This window comes from Platalea leucorodia (assembly GCF_965183815.1).
Source record: "Platalea leucorodia genome assembly, chromosome: 3".
In the NCBI taxonomy this organism is placed as follows: domain Eukaryota; kingdom Metazoa; phylum Chordata; class Aves; order Pelecaniformes; family Threskiornithidae; genus Platalea; species Platalea leucorodia.
This window is the reverse complement of record NC_138825.1, coordinates 13,838,333-13,865,564: the sequence shown is the minus strand read 5'-3', so window position 1 is coordinate 13,865,564 and position 27,232 is coordinate 13,838,333. Positions and strand designations below refer to the sequence as shown.

Below are 27,232 nucleotides of genomic sequence, written 5' to 3'. Positions count from 1 at the left end.
TTTCTTATGTTCAGATGGAATTTTGTGTTTTCAAATTTATGCCCATTGCCTCTTGTCCTGTCACTGGGCACCAATGAGAAGAGCCTGGCTTAGACTTCTTTATACCTTCCCTTCAGATATTTATATACATAGGTAAGATCCCTCCTGAGCCTGCTTTTCTCCAGCCTAAACAGTCTCAGTTCTCTGCCTCTCCTCTTATGAGAAATGCTCTAGTCCCTTAATCATCTTTGTGGCCCGTCGCTGGACTTTCTCATAGAATCATAGAATATTTGAAGTTGGAAGGGACCCATAAGGATCATTGAGTCCAGCTCCCTGCTTCTCACAGCACTACCTAAAACTAAACTATATGACTAAGCATCACCCAGACACTCCTTGAACTCTTGACAGGCTTGGTGCCATGAACACTTCTGTGGGGAGCCTGTTCAAGTGACTGACCACCCTCTTACCTTTTCCTAATGTCCAATTCTCCAGCATGTCCACGTCTCTCTTGTACTGAGGAGCCCAGAACTGGACACAGTGCTCCAGGTGTGTCTCACCAGTGCTTAGAGGGGAAGGATCACCTCCCTCAACCCACTGGCAGCAGTCCTCCTAACGCAGACCAGGATGCTGTTGGCCTTTTTTGCTGCAAGGCCACATTGCTGGCTCATGGGCAATTTGGTGGCCACCAGGATCTGCTAAGCTGCTTTCCAGCCATTCAGCCTGCAGGGCGTATTGGTGGCTGCCTCCCTGGGTGCAAGACTTTGCACTTGCCCTTGTGGCACTTAATGAGGTTCCTGTCAGCCCATTTCTCCAGCCTGTCAAGGTCCCTCTGGATGGCAGCATGACCCTGTGGTGTATCAGGCACTCCTCCCAGTTTTGTATCATCAGCAAACTTGCTGAGGGTACACTCTGCCCCACCATCCAGACCATTAATGAAGATACTGAACAGGATTACTGGACCGATTTCGGATTTGGTTTTCATAGCACATAGTATTTAATGATGTATTTATTTACTACCTTTGTTTGTGTCTGGGAACATTATTGCATGTTTTGCTGCTAGAACAATATTTCTACTTTTTGAGCATGCATTCTTACTGTAACAGCAATATGTTAGAAGCCTTCTAGCCTTCTCTTTGTGACATTTCCTATTGCAATATTTCCCCCACCCTTTTGCAACTTGCTTTACGCTTCAAGATAGAATGTTCAAGTCTGATTCCCTTTGGAAACTAAGCTGTATGAGTAAATATTAGTGTTTTTTCTTCTGGTGTGTATATTTGTAGGAAATGCTGTTCTAAAGAAGAAAATGTGCTGTGTATAAACACCTTTCTGTCTTCTCAGGGTTTGCTTCTGTGGCAGTGAAAGGGAGTTGCTGTTCGTATTCTAGCCTGGCACATGCTTTCCAGACACGATGTTCCATCTCTGCCCCCTGGAATGTGACCATCGAGCAATGCAGAAAAAGCAGTTTCTTCAATACGTGTAAGTCTCGAGTTGAATTAAAATTATTATCTGTAGTAAACAGAAAAAGGAAAGAAAAATTTGCTTTGGAGAGATACAGTCATGAAAATCTATGTATAGTAACTTTTTGTTACTCTAGTTACATATCTCTTAAGACTAGAGTTGCAACTACAGCTATTGGCAGAAGTGCATGCACAAGGTCAGTTTATTATCTTTTAATAGCAAGCAAGGGTGTGACTTATGTCACAGTGAATCCATCTAGTATATGTCATTAGATGGAAGGGGGAAACACCTTCCCCTCTGTTTCCTAGTCCTTTATTGAAGATATAAATTGTGTGTTTATTTTCCAAATGATTTTTGAGCCGCAGGCAAGACGTACTATTCAAGCTGTGCTGTCTCAAAAGTGAAATAGCTAAAATGCAATAATGTGTTAAACAAAACCTGTTGATAATGTCCTGCTAATTGTCTGGTCAGCTGCAGTATTTTCCTCCAGTCCTGAAAGGAATTACACACATGCATAACATAATTGAGAAATGATGGCTGTTTAAATTTACTCTGTAACTGTGAACTGAGATAGCTGAGGGGCCATTCCACCTGTTCCTTATCCTATCCCATAGGGCAAAAGAAGGAATAGTAAGAATGTAGTATCTGGAGGAGGTAACTGCAGCAGTTTGAGTGTCAAAGTTCTTTGACTGTTTATAATCCATAGAATTCCTATTCTTCTCAACATTAGAGTGGGAGAGTACTGTATTTGCTTTCTTTACATTTGCTCAGGAAATGGGGTTTAAGCAGTCATGCTGGCTGTCTGTCTTACCCAGTAAACTGTGACTGTTGGCTGATTTCAAACAACTGAGGTAGAGAGGTCTTAAAAGACCTGCAAAAGGCTGCAGTGTGAACAAGAGGCTCTGCCTGGTAAAGGTTTTCTAAGGATGCCAACTGCAGGAAAAATTCATTTAGTACTTTTTCTTAGGCACCCAAGCAGTCACAAGATAAGAATATGTAAGAAGCTTAGCACTGTTGTTATTTTGTTTATCTTAAATTTAAAATATAGCACTGCAAGTGATTGCAATGTGATTACAATTTTTAGGTTAGATGTTTCCTTAATTATGCTTACGTTCATATTCACAAAGTCTAGATGAGGTCTGTTTTACGAGGAATTTTGCCAGCTGTCTTGTTAGATGACTGGATTAGAAATGTTTGTTGTGATGGCATCCCCATTGTTTGACTTAATAAAATTTTAAGCAAGTTCTATTTAGGCAAACTACCTAAAAATATTGGCTTAATTTATAAGATGTAACAACTTGGAAGAATTCAAGTGTAGCTTGTTTATTTGTTCAGCAGAGACAGTAGCCATCAGATTTGGAAAACTGAAGGTTTTATATTTCAAAGTACAGTTATTCTAAGAACAATTTCTCTTACAGAAGTCAAAAATAAAATCCTCAAAATTCAAATGAAGTAGATATTAACAGTGTAAATCACTCATATCCTCTAGCAGTGCAGTTGCTTCAGAAGTGGTAACATTATGCTGGACCTTGTTCTCACCAACAAGAAGGGGCTGGTGGGGAATGTGAAGCTCAAGGGCAGCCTTGGCTGCAGCGACCATGAAATGGTGGAGTTCAGGATCCTTAGGGCACCAAGGAGGGCGTGCAGCAAGCTCACTACCGGGGACTTCAGGAGAGCAGACTTTGGCCTCTTCAGGGATCTGCTTGGTAGAGTACCATGGGATACAGCCCTGGAGGGAAGAGGGGCCCAAGAAAGCTGGTTAATATTCAAGGATAACCTGCAAGCTCGGGAGCAATACATTCCAACAAAGAGGAAGTCAGGCAAAAACCCCAGGAGGCCCGCACTGATGAACAAGGAGCTCTTGGACAAGCTCAGACTTTTCAGGCAGCCTACAGAGGATGCAAGCAAGGACAGGCAGCCTGGGAGAAATACAGAGAAATTGTCCAAACAGCCAGGGATCAGGTTAGGAAAGCGAAAGCCCTGATAGAACTAAATCTGGCCAGGAATGTCAAGGGCAATAGAAAAAACTTCTGTAAGTATGTCAGTGATAAAAGGAAGACTAGGGAAAATGTGGGCCCTCTCCAGAAGGAAACTGGAGACCTGGTTACCCAGGATATGGAGAAGGCTGAGGTACTCAATGACTTATTTGCCTCAGTCTTCACTGGCAAGTGCTCTAGCCACACCTCCTAAGTTGCAGAATGTAAAGGCAGGGACTGGGAGAATGAGGAGCTGGACACTGTAGGAGAAGATCAGGTTTGAGACCATCTAAGGAACCTGAAAATTAACAAGTCCCTGGGACCTGATGAGATGCATCTGCAGGTCCCGAGGGAACTGGCAGATGAAGTTGCTAAGCCACTATCCATTATATTTGAGAAGTTGTGGCAGTCCGGTGAAGTTCCCACTGACTGGAAAAGGGGAAACATAACCCCCATTTTTAAAAAGGGAAAAATAGAAACGGGGGATGGACTAGATGACCTTTAAAGGTCCCTTCCATCCCAAAGCATTCTATGATTCTATGGTTCTATGAAAACCTGGGGAACTACGGGCCAGTCAGCCTCACCTCTGTGCCCAGGAAGATCTTGGAGCAGATTCTCCTGGAAACTATGCTAAGGCACATAGAAATAAGGAAGTGATTGATGGCAGCCAGCATGGCTTCGCTAAGGACAAATCATGCCTGATGAATTTGGTGGCCTTCTATGTCAGGGATATAGTGTTGGTGGATAAGGGAAGAGCAACAGATGTCATCTGCCTGGACTTGTGCAAAGCATTCGACACTGTCCCGCATGACATCCTTGTCTCTAAATTGGAGAGGCGTGGATTTGATGGATGGACCACTCGGTGGATAAGGAATTGGTTGGATGGTCACGCTCAGAGATTTGCGGTCAATGGCTCAATGTCCAAGTGGAGATCAGTGATGAGTGGCATTCCTCAGGGGTCGGTATTGGGACCGGTGTTTAACATCTTTGTTGGTGACACGGGTGGTGGGATTGAGTGCACCCTCAGCAAGTTTGCGGATGACACCAAGCTGTGTGGTGTGGTTGACATGCTGGAGGGTAGGGATGCCATCCAGAGGGACCTTGACAGGCTGGAGAGGTGGGCCCGTGTGAACTTCATGAAGTTCAACAAGGCCAAGTGCAAGGTCCTGCACATGGGTTGGGGCAATCCCAAGCACAAACACAGGCTGGGCGGAGAATGGATTGAGAGCAGCCCTGAGGAGAAGGACTTGGGGGTACTGATGGATGAAAAACTGGACGTGAGCCGGCAACGTGCACTTGCAGCCAAGAAAACCAACTGTATCCTGGGCTGCATCAAAAGAAGCGTGGCCAGCAGGTCGAGGGAGGTGATTCTGCCCCTCTACTCTGCTCTGGTGAGACTCCACCTGGAGTACTGCATTCAGCGTTGGGGCCCCCAACATGGACCTGTTGGAGCGAATCCAGAGGGCCACGAAGATGATCAGTGGGCTGGAGCACCTCTCCTATGAAGACAGGCTGAGAGAGTTGGGGTTGTTCAGCCTCGAGAAGGGAAGGCTCCAGGGAGACCCTATAGCAGCCTTCCAGTACCTGAAGGGTGACTACAAGAAAGCTGGAGAGGGACTTTTTACAAGGGCTCATAATGATAGGACAAGGGGTAATGGCTTTAAACTGAAAGAGGGTAGGTTTGGAATAGGTATAAGGAAGAAAGTCTTCACCCTGAGGGTGGTGAGGCACTGGAACAGGTTGCAGTTACAGCATTGGTGGATGCCCCATCCCTGGAAGTGTTCAAGGCCAGGCTGGATGGGGCTTTGAGCAACGTGGTCTAGTGGAAGGTGTCCCTGTGCATGATAGGGGGGTTGGAACCAGATGATCTTTAAGGTCCCTTCCAACCCAAACCATTCTATGATTATCTGATTAAAAATGCAGATGTGACCATTTTATATGAAACAATTTTCAAGTGTAATGTCAACCAAATGACAGTCCTTTGTGACTGAGAAAGGTAACTATACTTTTCTGTCTCATTAGTGAAGGTTTACTTCTTTTCTTTCATACTTTTAAAAATTAATATGCTCTTGTTAGGGTCATCTGTACCTTCAACTTAATTATTAAAAACAATTTAACTCATTGAAGTAGAAAGAATAGCAATTATCCTATGCAGTCTGTGATCCTTACCCAGATAGTTGTCTCCTGCAACTCTAACAGAAACATACACAGGGGTTTATTCTTGTCTGATGACATGTTTCAGTGAGTTTGTAATGAAGTAATTTAAAATGATCTTGTTATTGCAGGCTTAGCTTCTGTCCCTCCCTCCTTTCCCCTTTCCACCCTCCCCACTGTGGGAAGCAGTTCAGTTTCCATTTACTTAACAATTTCACATGCTTATTTAGAGATGTGGAAGGGCCTGAGGTTTTTCAGATCATTTTTAAAAAATAATTTCCTCTGAAAAGTCTTACCTCCTTTTTCAGTGTGTCTCAATAGACCTCGTATTTGCAGATAATGTCTTGCTTGTGCCTGTTTCAGTCCAGCTTTTGTCTGAGAGGACAGGGCAGATCTGTTTTCCTTACCTCTCAGTTCGTTTATGTGCTCTTATGTGCAGGCACACAGGCTGGGAAATCCCACCAATCCAGACGTTCTGAACAGATGCTTAAGCTTCAGTTGTTGAGAAACATTGATAGAAAGTGCTGTACGCTTAATGGAAGAAGTATGTATCTGTCTGACCTGTAGAAGAGGAAAAAGTGAGATACGGACCTTCTAAATTTGATAGCCATAGAATTGGGTTGAAACATATGGGCTATCATTCCTGAAGGCAGCAGAGGCACACAGATGTGTCATGAATACTGAAACGATTTGGCTGTTTCCCAGCTATAAGAGAGTTATCTTTAACCCCAATCATCCAAACCAGCAAGCATAATTTTCTCAACATCCGTTGTGCATCCGAGTGTATGTGAGAATAAAGAACTTTTATTTGATACTGGGACTATATAAAAACTATGCTTTCCTACTTACAGTATTAATTCCATTAGCTACCCTTGGGAACAAATGAAAAGAACAACTTAATTTCTCTGTTGCTAGGTGATGTTTCATCTTAGGTTAGAATACAGTATAAGGAATATGATAGTTTTTTAGAGGTTATAGAACTAGATTGTAACAATCAAGGGAGAATCATTTAGACCAACAATATAAAATCGTACTGAGAGTAACACATTTTGTCTCTAGAGGCTTTGCTTACTGGAAGCAATTATACTCAGTATAAATCTCTGTGTTTGTATTCTTTATTGGAAACACCAGTTCCTGAAAGCCTGCTCCTTAATTACATTTTATATTAAATTTTTGTAGTCCTATGTGAGTTTTCTTTGGATTAAATTGTTCATTTTTTCTGCCATTCCTAATTTGAGAATCAGAGTGAAAATATGATTTTGTTTTTCAATTTTTAAAGAATTTTTCTGTAAGTATGAACACTCCAGATAAATAATTACCGAGTTACCACTTGTCATTGTCAGTAGTAACATATGAAAAGATTTGATGTTTCAGCACTAAGGATGTAAAAAACTCCACATATACAACTGCTTTTTTTTTTTTTTTTCCCTTTTACAAGGGGGATGCCTATGTATGCATGTGTGTTGAAGAACAGTTGGTTAATTGTGTTTAGTCAGAAAAAGGGGAGTGAATATTAAATGCCTTACAGTTAATTGTACTTAATGGGACGGGCTATTTTATTGGGTTTTAATTTGCTACTCTGCAGTGTAACTTTTCTGAAGGCACTTGGCATCTGGTTTTTGTTTTGTTTTGACGAAATGAACCAGGCCAATGGTGTTTAGTTTGCAAACCTCGCTGAAATCTCTGTTCTCCATATCCATCTGGTGACACTGAGGCCAGCTTCATAATACTTATTATTTAAAAAAAAATAAAAAGGCTGCAAATGAAAGCTTTAATAATCAAAGCAACCTTCAAAAGATAGTAGCATTTACAACAGCATTATTAGTTAAGGTCCTAGTTTTTTTAATAAGATGTTATGAAGAAAAAATACAATTTCTTAGATGTTTGTCAGGATAATTTACAGCAGTTTTGGTTCTTTGTTTAAGCTAACAAGTTTTTAGTCTGTTAATGACTGGGTTTGTAGCTGGATTTGTTTAGGATTTGAATTGTGATTGACCTGAAAATCCCATGTGTGCAATTTCCTGCTGACATTGTGCTAAATTGCCAGTTTTTAAAAATGTGGAATTCTAATGCCAAGTGCGCTGTGAAAATGTGCTCAAGGTTTGCAGTTGAGTTATTCACTGTGTCTGTGTAGCAGTATGAATGCATCTTTCAGAGTAATATTTTCCAGCTCCAGAGGTTTTGTTGTACTATCATAATGCAATAGATCTGTTTCTGGTTTTGGGGAAGTTGTCCAAAACTTTCCCATGCTGTCCTATGGGAATAATAGTTAGATTATAGAGACATCTTCTGCTACCAACAAATTTGCGGACACACCTAAACTAATTCTTTTCTGTAATCCACATAATGAGAACTTTTGCATTTTTTTATGATACTATTAAACTTCTGTGAATAAGTAGGTAGCCCCTGGAGCTTCAGCCTTGTATTAACAAAAACAAACAGAAGCCAGAAAGTTTGTTAGTAGATGAGGTTGTTTTCTGTTTTGCTGTTGTGGAAATCCAGCTAGCAGTGAGAAGTAGAAATGAGGTTAAGTTTTCAGTGGAAGCATTTCATAGATGAGCAGTTGTAATTTTTAGTCTGTGAAGTTTATCTAAAACCATCTTATATCTGTCTCATGGTACTAATCTCTTACATGGCCTCAGGTTCCTCTTTATGGTCTTGCAGTAGACCTTGTCTTTCTCAGACATTTTCAATGTCCAGATTCTTGCAGTTCTGCAGTTAGCTACCACCTGCTATCCAAATTAATTTTGAGTGACTCAGTAGTAGGCTGTCTAGACTGAATGCTTTGTATTTTTCACGCTTTATATTCTTCACAACTTTGTAGGTTTGAGTAAAGGCCCTGTAGAGCTAACAGATAATATCCCCAGAAGATGACATCTTAAAAGGGTTGAGGCAGAGTTGCGAAGAGGAACACATATTTTGCTGAAGCAGCCCTTTTCTTTTTTTAAGGAGTCACTTGGGGGAGAGGGAGAAAGTTTTTTATCTTCTCATTATCTTTCAGCAGAACTCAATATCAGATATGCATGATACACTTCCATTTAGAATGTAAGGAGTCTCTCTTGCAGTTGAAGAAAACAACGTTTTGAGCGTGGTCACTTAGGAAACTTGAGAGTAAGCCAGCACTATATCTCATTTCTTATGGATCTAGGCTTTTCTGCTTGTGGACTGGGATTAGACAGGGAGTCATGAAACTATGATGTTGCATGATGGCAGACAGTTGCAGTTTGGAGATAAAGGAAGTAGCAATGACAGTTCTCATTAGGGATGAACACGCGATTTTGACGAAACTGCGTTAGAATCTTGCCTTTTATAAGTGATCCGTCCAATATTAGTATGCCATTGTTCCATTTTTCTCTCATAAATAAATCTATTTGTTTTATCATCTGCACAGTATTCCCTTTTGAATTGTGGAGGAGAGGATTCAACCTATTAAAAGAGTTAAATAGTTTCCATAGGTATCTTTAAACAGGCTGAGTAAGTCTTAGAATTGAAGATTCCACTTCTAAAACTAACAGGAAAATGCTATATTACAAACATAGCTTGTCAGGAATAACTGATGGTATGGATTGAGTTCACAGTTTTGAACAGTATGAGAGTTCAATTGAAGATTATGAAGGGATATAAAATCAGTCTCCATCTTTGTTTTGGATGGTTCACTTCTTTTGTTCCGGAATTAGGTATTTCATGTGACTGTGGGAATGCTTCCAGCCACTACTAAGTGTTGTGCCTGAAATTAAATGTTCATATGTGCAATTGAAAGTGACATATAAATCATTTGCTTCATGTTTGGTTCATGTTCAGCCACTGAAATAAGTTGTGGGTTTTGCTCTTAAGACAGCTGCTCTGTGTACATTTTTGCCTGGCACCTTTATCTTAAATGCTTTGTAGTTAAGGATATTGTTATTAGGCACATTTAGGCTGTGGAGAGAGAAGGCAAGACATTGTAAGGCCCAGATTCAAAAGTATAGTTGAGCACTCCTTTTCCTGACCTAAGTGACTTAAATTGCAGTTCATTGCCAAATCCTAGATGGTTAGAGTAGTTCATGTAGCCTGCTCTGTGCCAGCCTCTGTCCTAGGAATCTTTTAAGTAGCGATGGGGAGGGACTGCAAACAGAAAGGTGTTTTTGGGGGCTGTTTTTTAGGAATGGAATTTGTGAAAAAACATATTCTTGCAGAAAATGGGAGACCAAGGTTGAAGTCATAGGATCATAGAATGGTTTGGGAGGAAGGGACCTTTAAAGGTCACCTAGTCCAACCCCCGCTCAGCAGGGACATCTTCAACTAATCAGGTTGCTCAGAGCCACCTCCAACCTAACCTTGAATGTTTCCAGGGATGGGGCATCTACAGCCTGTCTGGGCAACCTGTTACAGTGTTTCACCACCCTCATGGTAAAAAATTCCTTCCTTATGTCTAGTCCGAATCTACCCTCCTTTAGTTTAAAACCATTACCCCTTGTCCTGTCATTACAGGACTACATTACTACTAAAAAGTCTGTCCCAATCTTTCTTATAGGCCCCCTTTAAGTATTGAAAGGCCACAATAGGGTCTCTCCGGAGCCTTCTCTTCTGGAGGCTGAATAACCCCAACTCTCTCAGCCTTTCTTCATAAAAGAGGTGTTCCATCCCTCTGACCGTTTTTGTGGCCCTCCTCTGGGCCTGCTCCGATAGGTCCATATCTTTCCTGTGCTGAGGACCCCAGAGCTGGATGCAGTGCTCCAGGTGGGGTCTCACCAGAGCAGAGTAGAGGGGCAGAATCACCTCCCTCGACCTGCCGGCCATGCTTCTTTTGATGCAGCCCAGGATATGGTTGGCTTTCTTGGCTGCAAGTGCACATTGCCGGCTCATGTCCAGTTTTTCATCCATCAGTACCCCCAAGTCCTTCGCCTCAGGGCTGCTCTCAATCCCTTCATCCCCCAGCCTGTAGTGATACTGGGGCTTGTCCCAACCCACGTGCAGGACCTTGCACTTAAGTCCTTCAAATCAAGTCGCATTTGGGTCTACAGATTCCAGATAAGTGTCTTATCTACTGAATTAAGTTAGGGGATCTTTTCCTTTGGATGTAAGGGTTGCCATCACTTCCTTTGCCTTCTCTCTCCTGCCCTGAGCCAGCTACATCTCCCTCACTCCCCTTGCAAACTCTTCCTGGGCTCACTTCAGGCAGCTGCTGGATCAAGCACCCCTTACGCTGGCAACTATCACTACTATGATATGTTTTTTCTTTCCATGCCTTTCTTGAGCAGTCACATGAGGTTCTCAGGTAATTCTTTGAATAATTTTAAACATTGTTTCAGTGCCTTTGTCTTAGCTTGTTCTTTATGTTTTATGCTGTCCATATGCTGCTTTGTTTCCTAATAAAAAAACCACATGTAATCAGAAATAGTCTGAGGTTTTTGGCTAATTATATAATCAAAATTGAAGCTTCAGGAAGCTATAGTTATACAAGAAGAGAGGAAAACTAATGGAAGATAAACCACATACATGCGTAAGACTGCAAATTATCATTAATTTTTCAGGCTGTCTTTGTATCTAGTTAAAACTTGAGATCAGAGCCTCAGAAATGAGAGATACCTACTATTCTCAAGATTACTGTGCCTAGCAGGAGAAAAAGTGCTTCAGAAGTCCAGTTGGAGAACTTCCCACCATGACAGTGTACTGGGCACAGCTAGAGAACATTGTTCTTGTTTAGGTGCTGCAGCACTGGGGCCTATGCTGTCTCTTAAGTACATCTTTACTGTGGTGAGTGGCCCTTAAATATCTCAAATGGTGCACTTGCAGAATCAACTGAAATGTCCAGTGCCACTTTAGCTGCTGAAATACTGTGAACAACTACATGTTGAATGTACAGTTGCAGAATTTTTACAACCCATCAGGGGTTTTAAAAAAAAATTAACTGCTATTGGGCTTTCCAGGCTTCTGAAGAAAGCTGTCATTTTACAGGGAAAGCCTAATGTTTAGAACTCCTGTAGACTATTGTAGTTAGCTCTGATGAGACAGGGTTGCAGTTACCTTTTTTTGAGAAATCATAAACCCCAATTTAATTGGAATAATCCAGTTCTGCCTGTATCTCAGTGATGAGACTGCTTAATAATTTAGTTTCATCATGTCATGCCATGTTAAAAATTCTTACTTGATGGGATATCAATTTATTGGCAGCGGAGTTGTCACTGAGAACTTATGCAATTTAAAAGCGAGTGGATTACGGTGTTCACCTTAATGCCAGTATTAGATACTAGCCACATAATCAAAGCGTTATAAAGATGAACTTCATTATCTTTCTGGACTTTCAGTACATCCTGCTTTAGAAGGATGACTTAATATTAATTGTTCATGAACACTGACAGAATGACCTCTCTCTTGAGGCTTTGCCTGTTGAGAACAAATACTGAAATGCAATTCTCAGTAGTGAAGAACTTGTTTATAAGCTGTCTGGTACATGAACAGACTTTTCACTGTTTAATATACAGTTGCACAGTTCTTATCAGAGATGCACATCCTTAAAATGATAGCCATAACAGTAGACTTTTGGAAGTACAACCATGTTAGAGAACAGAAGACTGGTTATGGATTTGTTTTTAACATCTTATACAATGACATCTGTTCTACAACTGGAACCTCTAAGAGGCGAAGTTGTACAGATAAATGACACATGATTTTCCCTGTTCTCATCCTATTTCAGCTATACCTAGAGACCAGCTCTGAGCGCAGGCCTTTTCATACCTGTTTAATGCTTGGCTTATTCTTAATCAGTCCTCAGTGCTTCCAGTTGTGGTGAGGTGATGGTAACGTGTGTGTTTTCTAAGAACTTATGGAGTCCATACTGTTTTTTCAGAAATGTCTTTCAAAACCAACAGATACTGAATATGAAAACTATACCTTAAGGTAGTGTCTTAGAGGAGTAAGTTAAAAATTAACTTCTAGAACATGAGAAAAACCTTGCCTCATCAGACCAAATGTCTATTTAACTGAGCATCCTGTCTCCAACAGCAGCTGATGCTATGGGAAGAAAGTAAGAATTGCATGAGCATGTACGGGTGTTTCCTTAGAAAAACCTCACAACCTTCAGTGATTTGTGACATGGAATTTTTTGAATTTATAGCTCTAGGTGGCTTTTTCTTCTATGAATTTGTTTGATTGCTTTTGAACCCATATAAATGATCTGACAAGAGTGCATTCTCTTTTCTGTAGATGGGTAAGCATGTGTTCATCAGAGAAGACGAGGTCAAGGAAGTGCCCTCTTCATTTCAGTATAGTGAGGTTTGTGAGGCTTGGTTCCTAGAGGAGTTATTTTTAAGCCTTTGACCTGCCTCCGAGAAAAAATGTCTCCTTGTGGTCATTAAGCAGACTGTGTAATTTATCATGCAATTTGTAATAGAATACATAAGCAACACATTTGCTTTGCAGCTGCTCTTTCATGTTTCATGTGTGGGAAGTATTTTTTCCAAATTCTGTTTTTGTTTGGAGATGGTGGCAAAACTGTTGGTGTCTGGAGAAGGAAAGAGGTTGAAATATATGTTTTTAGAATTCATATGCTAATAAAAGTATGTATTCTAAGCTGAAACCTGGAAAAGAATGTTAGTGATTGAAAAGACCTTACTAAGTTCTTTACAGCTATGCATCTGTATTACCTTAATGGCATTAGTGGGCAACAGTAAATTGAAAGAAGCATGTTATTTATAACATGATCATTAGTCTTTTTATTATGTCATTAATATTAATGTCTTTGGATGTCTGCTGCTGTGCTGCCACAAGGCTATTTTTCATCAAAAAACTTAAGGAAAAATGGCTTGTAAGTGGAAGAAATGAGCCTACTTAGCTGGTTACAAAGTTGATTCTTTCTTCTTCTTTTACTCCCTTCAGTTTTCCAACTTACTGCTATTTGTCTTTCTTTGTAGTTTATATTCTAAGCAAGCTGGGAACTCATCTTGCAGGAGGCAAAGAAATCTGCTTTTAATCTCGGTTTATCAGGATCTAGGATACTGTTTTCTGATAGGTTTACAGCAAGTCTTTTTAGTAATACTTGTGAGTTCCTGAGGTGTGGTCTAATATTCATCTTCCTCTGAAGTAACCACTAGCGTTCCTGAAATTCAGGGATAGTATAAAAAGACACACAAAAAAAAATCCTTTTCAGAATATTACAAACATCTTTTATGTAGATTAAGCAAAATGGAGTGTTGTCATACAAACTTACTATTAGCAGCTGTTAGTGCAATTCAATAGTGGATCTTTTTCTAGGCCATAAAATAAAATCTTATATATGACACATTTTCTTCTATTTTTTTCAGTTAGTAGCTATGTGCTTTTGGTAACTGACTAGACGTGTGGTGGCTTTTATGACTGGGTCTATTTTAGCTCTGGAGGAATGCATGCAGCTTCCCATTTTACAAAGGCAAAATAAAGGTAAGGCCACAAATCACTAAGAGACTGCATACCTACTGTACCGTCTTCATTTCAGAGCATTTCTGCAAATGTGAAAAGCAGTACAGCAATCCTCATTTCTATTTGGGATTATTTCCTCCACTACAAGACATTTCTCCTGCCTGTGTTTATGCTCTCCAGTCATCTTGGTGCTTTGCTGCCAAGTCAGATTGACCTTTCTTATGGTCAGATTTTTATTTTCTTTGTTGCTGTGTTGTCTGTCTGTCGTAAGCAATGTCCCCACCATTGTAATCTTCCTATCCCTTCCATATTCCATTCTTGTCACTTTATCTTAAAATCAGTGTGATATCTGCCATCTTATAAAGAGCTCTGTGGCCTGCAGGCTTCTGATGTGTTTCATTAAATTCAGCTGCTTTCCAAACACATGATATTATTATAGACTGATGAGATTAACTGCACTTTGGTACCAAATGTGACGTTTTCCTCTGGTTCTAATTTTGTCAGAATTTGTGCAGTGCTTGAGGCCAAAACTTGACTCAGTCTGACCTCATCTTGCTGGATCTGTTGGCATTGACTGGTCTCCTTTGGTACAAAACAATCTCCTTACTCCGTGACTTCTGCTACTTTCCTCTACTGAGATTAAGTGATCTTATCATACAGATATTTAGAATACAGCTCAAAATGCTGGGTTTTTCTTGAGTGTATTACCAGCTCAAGAGCTCCCTGTTCTTATCTCTCAGCTGCTTGTTGCTGCCCCTCTGCAGCCTCCTTTGTAGGTGTTATGACCCTTTCTGAGGCCACACAAACTGCAGTAGATCGAGGAATGTTCCAGCTTAAAAATAACCTTGCAAAGGAAAACGTAAATACCTTTATTGTAATTCCATGTTTCCAGGCTAGCAGGATTATCATAGAAAAAAGAAATTGCTAGTTACACAGTGTTTTCTGAATAAGCTAAGCAGCTTAACATGATTGATCGTCAGCCTTCCAACTCATGTAACAGTCCTGTAGTCTGCTTTAGAACATGAAAAACTGCATCATATGTTACCTGCTTACTACCAGTCTTTTTCTGTACTGAACCTTAATGCCATGTTATCTTAGGGTAATATTCACTACTTGTAGACAGTCTAGTACCTATCACAGTTTGGCTTTTATTGAAAGTAACATGCTGAGTCAGCAATGAAGTTTTTCTGTTTGGTGAATTCTGTACACCTGAAGAATATTTTATTTTATTTTATTTTTTGCATTTTATTTTATTTTATTTTTTGCATTTTATTTTATTTTATTTTTTGCATTTAGCACACAGCTACATACATCCATTTGTTGTACTCAGCTGGGAATTTTTTAGTGGCTGACAGTTCAGACACTGGTTTCAAGCCATTTGATACAGTTACTGTTTGTGGGAATTTCTTAACCATAAACCTCACTTGAATGTCTGGAAAAGAGAGTGTAATTTCAGACAGAAATTTCTTTTTTACAGGGACTAAAGCCTACCCAGGAGCAAATACTATTCTTGCCTCACAGCATATAAGAAGTGTGATAAATGTTGCTGTTACGTGCAATCTGTGGGCATTTCTTCTTGTCTATAATACACAATTTCCACTTGTCTGTACAGATTTCATCTGTATTACATACTTTGGTTTATTGTACTATTCGTACAATATATTATTTGGGTATGTAGTGACTTTCTAGGCCATTCTGCTCTTGCCCATCTTGAGGGGATACTATTTTGTAGCTTCCTGGACTTGTAGTATTGTGTGTCCTTCCTTGTATGGTTGTTCTCCAATGTACTGAGCTTTTATTACTTGATTCAGGATTGTACTTCTCAAAAAAGAATCGCAGTTATGCATCCCACTTTGAAAAGGATTTTGGCTGAAAAGATGAGCATCGTACCTTTGGAAGAGCCACCTTGACACTATATACAAACTTACTCAATACAAAAATAAACCTGGGCACTTAGCAGTACCTTAGAAATCCTGGATAGCTCCTGTCCCTCACTGTATTGTCAACATAGCAGTTCCAATGTGTTTGCCAGTCTGTGGGACAGGATCTCTCACATGCATTACTCTAAGAATGATTGCTGTTGGGAAACTGTAGTGATTTGAGCATAGTTATTTTAATTCCCCTGGTTAAAACTGTTCACTGACTTTTTTTGTCTACGTTAAATAAAATCAGTTTCTAATCAGAGAAGACAAGAGATTTAAACTGCCATAGTAACATTGCCCCTGGGTGAAACATATAATAGCATTAATCTGCACATATAACATTGGTGATGCTTGTGTGGCAATAGCCTTCTCATCTGGACTAATAGGATGAAATATTGTCTGTGGTGTCTTCTTTGCATCATCAGTTTCATTTTGGTGTGGTTTGTTTTTGTCTAAGTTATGATGATATCCTATATTTCCATCAGCTGGGCAAACAGTAGTTTGAAGTTAACTACCAGATATGTGCTTCCCATGTCACGCTCTCATATGCTGGGTGAAACATCTTAAGACAGTGGATGTCCTGTACACAGCCACTGAGTGAGGAGGCCTGACCAAAGCCTGAGCTCTGTGATGAGGCTGTTTAAAGTGTCTTACTTTCCTTCCTCCTTACATTCCTTTGCATTTATACAGGCAATAACAGAGATGAGGTATTTTGTCAGAACATGAGAACAGCACCAGATTTATGTTGTTGGTTAACTTCTTGTGTTTTGTGGCTTTTTAAAGCAGGCTAACCCTTGTATATTTTTAGGAGTGATTCAGTTTGATTGTCATTGATATTTGTCCTTGGATAAGTACTTCCATGTATTGCTGCTCTGAGTTACTAATGAATGATTTTCTTTTAATGACCTGGAAATTAATACCTTACTGGTTACTGGTTAGGAATGTTTGCCTTAAAAGGATTTTCAAAATAGATTTTAAAAACCATGCACCTGTCTTTGTGCCTGTCTGATTGCAGTCATCAGGAGTAGAGGCACATCTCTGCACCAGATACATATACACATAGTAGGAAATCACTTTCTTAGCAAGGCGGTAATCCTACAGTTTAAATCCCAGCAAAGATCAAGCAAGAGTTAACATTTCAAGGGTTTTTTTGTTCAGCTTCAGTTTCCAATATAAGCTGTATATTACTTATGAAAGCTTTTTTATTTCAGTGACAGCTGATGAGCTATGGAAAGGAGCTTTGGCAGAGACCGGTGTGGGAGTAAAGAAAGGAAGAGGAAAGAGAAGGAAGAAAAAGCTAAGGAAGAATCTCAATAAAGGCCAGGAGATTGGTGAAGGTAGATTCACAAATAAGGGGCTGAAAACATGTCTTGATCTTTCCGTGTATGGTGATTCTTGATTTAATAAATTGACAAATTGCTGTTAATTTCTGTGGTGTCAGAACTGCTTCAGGTAGTTTTGTCTTTTAACAAAAATCCTGATATGGTTGTTTAATGTTATTCTTGGTTTTAAAATATAAATTCTGTATCATAAAACGCACTTGAAATATGTGAGAACCTTCCATTTTATTGCATTTTTCCAGTGTGCAGAGTTTCAGTCCTAATTTGGCATAAAATGAAATATTTTTCTGTTATTTTTAAGGACGTTCTGGTTTCCTCTGGCCTGGTCTTAATGCTCCTGTGATACAAAGTGGTAGAGTCCAGGCAGTTACTCAACGAAAAAAAGAAGAACGAGAGAGAATTCAGTCTGAAATTGTTCAGCAGAGAGATACATGGGAGAAGAAAAGAAAAATAAAAGTTAAGAGAGAAGGAGGATGGAGTGGAAAGTGTTGGGGAGGTGTCATTCTGGATCCTCCTGACCCAGGTCCTAATGGAGGTAAGAAAACTGAATATCTATCTTAGTCTTACTTAGCCTGTCTGGTAAGGGACTCGGAGAAAGTGAGATCCAGACTTTTCCTGTGATTGCAAATCGATTTTATACTTCTGTCTTACATGCCCATACATGAAGCAAGGCAGCTAAATCAAAGAACAAGTTGTGTTAACACAAGTTAAATCACTGCTTAGTTTAATATAGCTGTTAGAGTATTGTATTATGTTATAGATTGTGTGATATTATACCGTATTAGAGAGTACTGTGTTATGTTGTAGACTGAGAGTCTTGAAGTATGGAAATATTTCTCTGTGTTCAGCATCAGTTGTCTTGAATATGAAATATAACCCTTTTTTTGTAGTTTCTTAAAGGATCCTGTGGAATAAATCAGGCTTTTTTTTCTAGTTCATATAATGAAATATGGTTAAAGATGATGTAGTTTGAATGTAGCTAATAGAAGTTCTTTCTTTATTTATGTGCTGCCTAGTTAAATATAGTGAAACTAGAGGTCCTATATGTAGAGTGGAGAGGTGACCTTAACTTTTTTTACAGTGCTGTTATTTAGACGACTAGAAATTCTATAGTAGCTTTGTTTAACATTTAGAAGCCTAATCCTTTTCAACTAATTAAATACGAAAATGAGTTCTTACTCATATTCAGCTGAGATTTTCTTGTAAAGCACTTAAAGGATGCTTGTATGCTTATTGTCGTCTTTCTGTAGGCTTTTATAGTAAAATGACCTAAGATGTTTTCTAGCACTGTTCTTTCAGGCTTGTTGCAGACTCCAGTCATTCTAACAGTTACGGTTGTTCATGTTTTCAGAGCTCTCTTTGTCCAGGAATATGATCTCCCAGTGCAAGCTTGGATCTTGGAACATATGTTGCAGCAAGTCAACATAACGGGGAAATTGCGCACATGGAATCACAATTATATTGTTTTCTGATCTTCTTGCAGTCACCTTTGCTCCCCAGTCTTCCTGGTGCTTTGTTTATTAATTTCTTTTTCTCTGTGAATATTTTCTGGTTACATTCTATTGGACTTCAGCTAAAAATTCAAGCATTCTTTGAACCAAGCCATAAGGTAGTGAGAGCATTGTCTTTCCAGTGTGATGTAATGCGTTTGTGTAGATCGAAGTTACACTGGCATTTTTGTAGCTTTCTGCTTTATAAATTCATGCCATTGTTGCTATCATCTACTTCTCTGTTCCCTTCCCAGGTTTTCCATTCCTGTAGCTGGTATAGATGATTTTGTGGCTTGTGCTGCTGTGGTATCTGAGATACATTGTTTCCCTTGGATTTACCTTGTGAATTTAAGGAGAGCTTGCCTGCCAATCTCTTTGAGTATTTTTTGGTTGTCTTCAATTTTAAGCACAATTCATTCTATTTTAATATCGGCATAATACCGCAGTATACAAATGAAGGAATTTCTATATTTACTTCCCTGTGTTTCATTTTACTGCCTTGAAAGCAATATTCCATAGAAGGCAGTGATGAAACAATGGACTTGGCAGCCTGTCAAGTCAAGAAAAGTTCATGGTTCCAGTTCCATACTTCAGACACAAGACTATGTTGTTTTTAAATTCAAATATATTTTCAAGTCATTTATTCCATTAAAAGAAGTGGCAGCTGTTGCAAACAACATTTATGCATGTATGAATTTTACCTTCTGGTGTTTTCCTTGATTTTGCTTTTGGCTGATACTATTGATGTTGATTATTTGCATTAAAGTTGGCTGTGTGGAGGCTGTAGTAGTCAGGTCAAGTTCTGTCAAAAAGAGGAAAGGGTACTACAGTCAAAATAGGAGAATGAAACTGTCAGCTTGTATTATAAATGTGCTTGAGAAAAAGCAGTTTTGGATTAGTATACACTAATTTCCTTTTAATCTGTTAAAAATTGCAGGGATTTTCAGGTACCCATAGTTCTTTCAGCATCTTTTTATTCAGAGAATTAATGATTTTGCAGGGGAACTGGGACATTGGCTGTGTGCAAAGCACTGTCAAGGTGGTAGGAGGAATAGACCTGAAACCACCAAACCGAGTGAATCCTTTTGTCCTGAGACTATGGCATGGCTGGATTCCCTGGTGTCTAAGCAAGCATGAGTTCTGATAGAGATTCTGCAGTTCAGCCCTTCCTAGTATTCTGGTATTAGATCCTCTAGGAACAAATGCAGGTTGAGCATATGCTGCAGCATCCCTTCAGCAGCATTCATATTTTCTAATGAAAACAGGTACAGGAAATTTGTAGAAACCCCAATGTTGTTAGCCTTCAACATCTGACAAATTGGTTTGAAATTGACCAATATGTTTAAAAAAAAAAAAAAAAAAAAAAAAAAAAACAAAAACAAAACACCAAGAAAATAGTTGGGGACATACTGTGATTTTATATGCTTCATTCTTTCCGGGGGATCTTCTTCCACTACACCTTTACTTATTGTGCTAGCTATGAGTAGAGAAAGAATGGTATTTTTCAGTTGGAAATAACATTATTTTTCTTCCAAGTTTATGGTGTTCTATGCAACTGAAGAGACTTTGGAGAGGGAACAGAGTGCCTGTTGGCATTCCTATCCTCTGTTGTGAGCTAGAAGTCTACTTCTTGTAGACTAACAGATCTCTAAATTGTGCCGAGATGGTCATGTTTATAATCATCTTGGTGTTTATGTGTAAATGATAAAGCCATGTTTGGTGAAGGAATGAGTCTCCAGTTCTTCACCATTATACTGTTTTCAGCTCTCAAGCCTTTCTCAAGAATCTCACTGTGACTACACCAAATAAACTAAGTATTAAATGCCTTAATTAACACTGGTCTTCTATGTTATACTGAAATGCTCTTGTTGATGAGATAAATTGGAAAAGTAGGAGGTTGGAAGGATCTGTTCTGCTTCTTATACCAAGATGTTGCATTTTACTCCATTGTCCATTGTTTCCAAAGTCAGTAGGTTTTTTTTTTCCACAACCAAGCTGATAATAGGATACTTCTTGTGGAAAATGTGTCTGTATTAAAATGTAGATCAATTATAAGTATGCTCTCAATTTCATAAAAAGAAACAAATATATTTGCAATTTATATTCAGGTGTTTGTGTGGTCATCAGGTTTTGAAACAGAAACTCAGAGAAAATGGGATCTTTTTGGCAGTATCCATGATTTGCAGCATTTTTGCCTGCTTTTATAAAATGGCTTTTGAGAAATGCTGGTGGAGTTGCTGAAAGCCAAGCCTAAGGGATTTGCTTGCTGACTTTTCTTACAGCGTGTCAGGGTGAAGGCCTATGGATAAGATCTGACTGGGCTGCTGTTTGCATGATTTTTTGCTCTCTCATTTGACTTACTGTCTTTGGAGGCAGTACCTGTAGATGCCCACGTCATGCCCAGAGCTCTCCAGTATTCTTGCTCTTTCTTCCCCCACAATGTTGTAAGACATTTTAGAAACATCTTACTTCTTTGAAGTCCCTTCTAATGACAAAGCAGAAACTTACTAAATTTCTGTGCAGTGAAAAGAATGTTTGCCACTTAGAGCCAAGTATGTAATGTTCACCTGAACAGAGCTCTGTGTGAACAGATGTGACATAGAAGCAATCTTTATTTTACAATGCAAAACACCTTAACTGTTACTAGACAAAATAAATGATACTGTAATTGTCTCTGATTGCAAAAACATTTTTTCAGGCAGAATTTGAAATTGAAAGAGGAAAAAAAACAGTCTGGCTATGTGATTCTTGATTATTTGAAGTGGCTATGTATAGTTTTGTTTTATCCTCCTCCTCTGCTTTCTGGAATTTCACAGAAATATGTATCAAGAAATACTTGCAATTTCTTTGAATCCCTGTTGATTGCCTAATACAAGTTTCAGAATATTCTGAACAATATTGGATAATAGTTTGGACATGATGGATGTGACCCATTTGGTGATTTACCTTTTTATTTTTTAACCATCTACAGTCTTTGCTCAGTTTATATGAAATTTGGGGTTCATTTACAGTTTTAGAGTAGTATTTAGGGAAGAAGGCAGTTTACACTGCCAGCCAGTGAAAACCCAAAAAATTCTGTTTTCATAACACGCTGTGGATAGTTATTTTTCATAGCATTTCTGCAGTTGGAAAGAATTAGGAAGAATTCTTCTGTTTCCATCTTACATCCCTGTATGTATGGTACTTACAAAGATGAGAGATTGATTACAGTTGGAGGTTGGGGTCCCTACTAGAGCACAATGAATCTATTTAACAGTTGTCATTTCTTAATTATAACAGGAGCTGTGTTGTAATTATAACAAGAGTAGTATTACACTTTCTGGGAAGTTATCATTTTAACTGGAATTTTTTTAAGCTAGTTTTCTTCACATATGTTGATTTTAGTGAAGAAATGAACAAAACTATGCTTTATAAATAAGAGCTATATGCTGGGTTTTTTTCACTGACTTTATTCTAAAAGAGATCGAATGGAGTCAAGTAAAAAGACATATTTGAGGTCTTTTTAAAAGGAAGCAACTAATAAAGCTCACTTTAGATATGTTTGTTCAAATTATTCTTGCCTTTTCTACTTACTTCTGAGATTAATTTATAAATTAGTTACATAAAAATTGTGTCCTTTTTAAATTATACCACCTACAGGCAGCTGTGCTGATAGGTAAGTAATACAAGGAAATGTAATACCCTATTTTTCTCCCAACAGAAACTTACGAAGATTTTGAAACAAGAGTCATTGAGGTAAGCATTACAAATCTTTTTAAGGACTTTAAATAATTATCACTATTTTATATTGAACGGGCAATTATTTAGCCAGTCTTTGCTAAGTAAATCTTACAGCAATATGAATTAGTCTGGTATTCTGTTTCAACTACATGACATAATCTGTCATTCTTTTCATTGGGCCCTTATCTTCTCTGTTGAGCAAATAATATCTAATTTGAAGGTGGTTTTGAGCAACTCTGAAATGGCAGATGCCTACAGATAAAGCTCTAATAGTTCACATACAACCATAATAAGGAACCTAGTTAGGTGTTAGGGTTATTTCTCAGACAAAACTACAAGTAGGAAGTTGTATAATTCAGTTTGTAAAATAAATAATTAATTAAAGGGGGGGGGGAGTGGCGGCACAGGGCAGAGAGTGAGTAGGATGAAGATCCCATTTTGTGTGCCTCTCAAGTAATAAAATACTCACTTGTCCTAAATGTCTTAACCTATGATATTTGTGTCTTCTGGGAAAAATATTCCGACAGAATTTCCCATTCATGATTTTATATCCACTTTGTCCTTATTGACAGAGTAAGGATGATGGTTATGACTGGACTAATGTAAGTCTTGTTTCCACCCTCATTTCTAAACAGATTGTATTGCATCATCTCACTCTAAAAATATATATGAATCAAAACTAGTAACTGGCAAAAGATGTCTGTGTTTTGGTATTTTTCTTGTCTGTTTTTTAGTAAATAAGATCTAACGTATGCTGTAAATCCTGCTATTTTTATTTGCACATAATAAGGTTGACTCTCACGTGCTTATCTCGTGAACTTATTCCTGGTTGGACTTCATAGAATTATTCTCTGTACTCTTGAGCTCTCTGACTGGCTGACTAGGGCTTCTTAATGGAAGTGTGGAATATTTTAAAGAACAGCATATGTGCTGAAATGCATTCTGCATGTTCTAGGTATTTAATAAAATCAGTGAATCAACTTAGAATAACTTTGTTGTGTTAAGTTAAAAGTTACAGAGATTTAAAAATACTTAATCTCTTACATTTCGTTATGTTGTCACCTTTTTTAAACATACAGTAGCTTTCCAATGTGTAACTGGTTGTATGCAATCCCTTGGTTGCTGTGAAGTGACATTAGCTGACTACTAAATCAGATATTTGCTGACTGACAGCAAAACCTCAAGCTAAAGGGTAAGGTCCTTAATGCTACCAAAAAAAGTTCTTTAGTGACCCAAATTCTTAAGGATTTCAACAGAAACACCACTCAGAATGTGGTCAGAGAAGATACTTATTTCAAATATGATAAAGGTGGATTTTGCTTCGAAAACAAGGTAATCCATCAGTAATATTTTTTGACTGGTGAAATGTAAAGTGTTAGTTATGCAGATATGTGGACCCATGTTGCTTCTCTGTGGAAAAGCCATTACCAAAGAAGGCAAATTGCAACTCATTCCAAAGCAGACCATTAACAATTAGCGCTACACACACCCACACTATTGCAAGATATTTTATGCTTCTCATTTATCTTATTAGTTTTTCTTTCATTTCAAATACAGTAGTTGCTATGGAAACCATACAACTAGTATAAGCATTGTTGGGGGGAATCATGACTTCAGAAAGAAATTGATTTCTTGTGACTCATTTGTTCGCAGTCCAGAATCAGGTGATGCACAGCATCCAGAAAGGGAGCAGGTCTGGAAGTGAGAACAATTATTTGCTCTCTATCCTTGCATATTCCCTTCTCTTCTACTTGTGTTGTAATTTTAGTGAGACCTGTGGTAGCAGTGGCCAAGTCATTTCCAACTCTGTCTGTGTCCAGAATTTTGTTTTTTAGACAACTGAGACGTTTATTTATTTATTTATTTATTTAAATACCTGATGTGTTAAAAGGACTTAATATTTGCTAAAATGATTGATCCATTAGAAAGCAAAACCCTCTACCGTGTGGCAAATTGACCACTTTCAGGTGTGGGCATCAGAAGGCCCCCCCCCATAAGATATGATTTGGCCAAGTCTTTCTTATTCATAACTGTATATCTTATTGGTGAAGGAGAAGGGACTGGGAGTGCCTCAGTGCTACTTACAGCAGTAAGGGTGGGGTAAGATCTTAGAACCATGTTTGGCTTCTTGTGCCCTGAAGCCCACATCACCAGTCTGTGAAGGCCCACAAAGCAGGAAACTGCCTGTGACTCTTCAGGTTGGCTGCATGGTGGGGGAAGTCATCCTTGTGGAGCATTCTGCAGAGGTGGTTGTGAGAGAGCACTGCCGTTCCGGAAACAACTGCTGTAAGGTGACTTCCTTTGTGTCACTGGGCACCCAGAGTGGAAGAATCTGAGCCCCAGGTAACTGCCACTGAACCCTCACAGACCGAATGAATTCCTAAGGACTTTTTGTCAAAATTTGGGTTGTTCTTCAATAAATTAAATTAAACCTTGTTATACAAATATTATGGCACATGAATCAACCCTGTAGCTTTGTGTGTAAAGTAATGGGAATCATCGAACCATAGAATATCTTGAGTTGGAAGGCACCTGTAATGATCATTGAGTCCAACTCCCTGTTCTTTGCGGGACTACCTAAAACTAAACCATATGACTAAGAGTGTTGTCCAGATGCTCCTTGAACTCTTGACAGGCTTGGTGCCATGACCACTTCTGTGGGGAGCCTGTTCCAGTGACCGACCACTCTCTCAGTGAAGAACCTTTTCCTAATGTCCAATTTGAACTTCCCCTGCCGCAGCTTCGTTCCATTTCCATGTGTCCTATCGCTGGTCACCAGAGAGAGGAGGTCAGCACCTCCCCATCTGCTGCCTTCCTTGAGGAAGTTGTAGACTGCGATGAGGACACCCCTCAGCTTTCTCTTCTCCAAGCTGAACAAACCAAGTGACCTCAGCCACTCCTCAAGACCTTTCACCATCTTGGTCGCCCCCCTCTGGACACACTCTAGTAGTTTGATGTCCTTCTTATAATTGGGGTGCCCAAAACTGCACACAGTACTCGAGGTGGGGCCGCACCAGTGCAGTGCAAAGTGGGACAATCACCTCCCTTGACCGGCTAGCTATGCTGTGCTTGATGCAGCCCAGGACACGGTTGGCCCTTTTGGCTGTCAGGGCACACTGTTGACTCATCTTCAGCTTACCATCAACCTAAACCCCCAGATCTCTTTCCGTGGCGCTGCTCTTGAGCCTCTTGTCCCTCAGTGTGTCTGTATAACCAGGATTACCCCATCTCAGGTGCAGAATCCGTCACTTGCTCTTGTTAGATTTCACATGATTGGTGATTGCCCAGCTCTCTAGTCTATCGAGATCCCTCTGTAAGGCCTCTCTACCCTCGAGGGAGTCCACAGTTCCTCCTAGTTTAGTATCATCAGCAAACTTAATGCATATTCGACTCCTGTGTCCAGATCATTTATAAAAACATTGAAGAGCCCTGTGGAACCTCACTAGCGACTGGCCACTGGCCTGATGTAACCCCATTTAATATAACTCTTTGAGCCTGACCCATCAGCCATAGTTCACCCAATGTATTATGGACTTGTCTAGCTCTATGCTGGACGTTTTGTGCAGAAGGATACTGTGAGAGACAGTATCAAAAGCTTTGCTAAATTCCAAAAGACCCCACATCAGCTGGCTTCCCTTGATCAACTAGATGGGTGACCTTGTCATAAAAGGAAATTAATTTGGTTAAACAAGACTTTCCCCTCATGAACCTGTGTTGGCTATGACCAATTGTGTAAATATATCACTTCAGAACAGTCTTACTTTATTTACTTATCTACAGATGAAATTGCTTATTAGATTTATGTTCCTTTGAGGATTGTCATCAGAACTTTCATTTGCAATTAATATTTAACTGCTTTATTGAAAAACTATACTAGCCTAGCTGCTGCTTTGAAAAAGAGACTTCTTTTATTTCTAACCATGACCTGAGAGCCAAGGTATTAACCTGAGTCTATCACATTCTGTGATAGATGCACATCAGGTCTCTTTGCTTAATATGAATGGTGACACCCTTTTGTCACTATAAAATAAAGTGACTGTCCATTGAGTTGTTGTGCAATTTTAAATGGGTTCATCACTTTACTCTTGTCATTAGTACAGCTTCACTTACCAAACAGGTCTCTGAAACTTTGCCTGTATTTTTAGCCAATGTTATGTTGCACCTGTGTCCAGACAAGGTATTTGTTCCAAAGTATCTATGTTTGAGTTTCTGTTTAGTTTCACTCACAGCATATCATTTTGTGTTCCACTACCAAAGTTCACTAGTAATGCCCTTTTTGGAAGGGATCATACTCTCTATCCCCTACCATGTGCTGTCATATACTGTTGGAACAGCTGTTTTTCCTTCATGCAAATCCTTTTAAAATCCTTCTTCTGACAAAACTGGCAAGGAATAACATGTTCTTAATTAGTAGGATGCACTTGAAAACAGTTATTCTATCTCAAGATTTTGCATTGTGGTCATAATAAAACCTCATACTCAGATTTTAATCTCTTTGAGACTGCAACTTTCTTCTGCACTGCATATCTCTAAGCAAGCTATAAATGACAAACATTGATTTTCTTGCCAGACCTTATGTCTGATTGCATTTGTCTTGAAACGTGGCCAAACATCTCCCTTTTTGAGACAGGAAAAAGTGAACCAGTCCCTTGCCAATAAAATCAGAGCTGTTGCCTAAAGAACCGTGAAATCAACTGTTTACTTGGTTTGGAGAGAAAGGAAAAGGTTGCCCTTTAAATGGGATTGTAGTAAAAGAGGGAAGGAGATGACCATGTCCCAGTCCAGAACAGGATCAAATGCATGGAGCAGAGAGTCTC

At 39.2% G+C, this 27,232-nt stretch overlaps 1 protein-coding gene across 7 annotated transcripts in view; it reads left to right on the top strand.

Annotated features, from left to right (window-relative positions):
- MRPS5 (mitochondrial ribosomal protein S5) overlaps window positions 1-27,232 on the top strand; it is a 74,804-nt gene that overhangs the window by 9,553 nt on the left and 38,019 nt on the right. For 3 of the 7 annotated variants that reach the window (XM_082306656.1, XM_082306651.1, XM_082306654.1), the window contains exons 2-5: window positions 1,318-1,455; window positions 17,077-17,202; window positions 17,507-17,740; window positions 22,396-22,430. In XM_082306656.1, the coding sequence (XP_082162782.1) occupies window positions 1,318-1,455; window positions 17,077-17,202; window positions 17,507-17,740; window positions 22,396-22,430 (533 nt within the window). Of the gene's footprint in view, window positions 1-1,317; window positions 1,456-2,926; window positions 3,144-13,849; window positions 13,965-17,076; window positions 17,203-17,506; window positions 17,741-22,395; window positions 22,431-27,232 lie in introns of all 7 variants that reach the window. The other 4 variants (XM_082306652.1, XM_082306653.1, XM_082306657.1 and 1 more) reach the window with 3 other exon arrangements.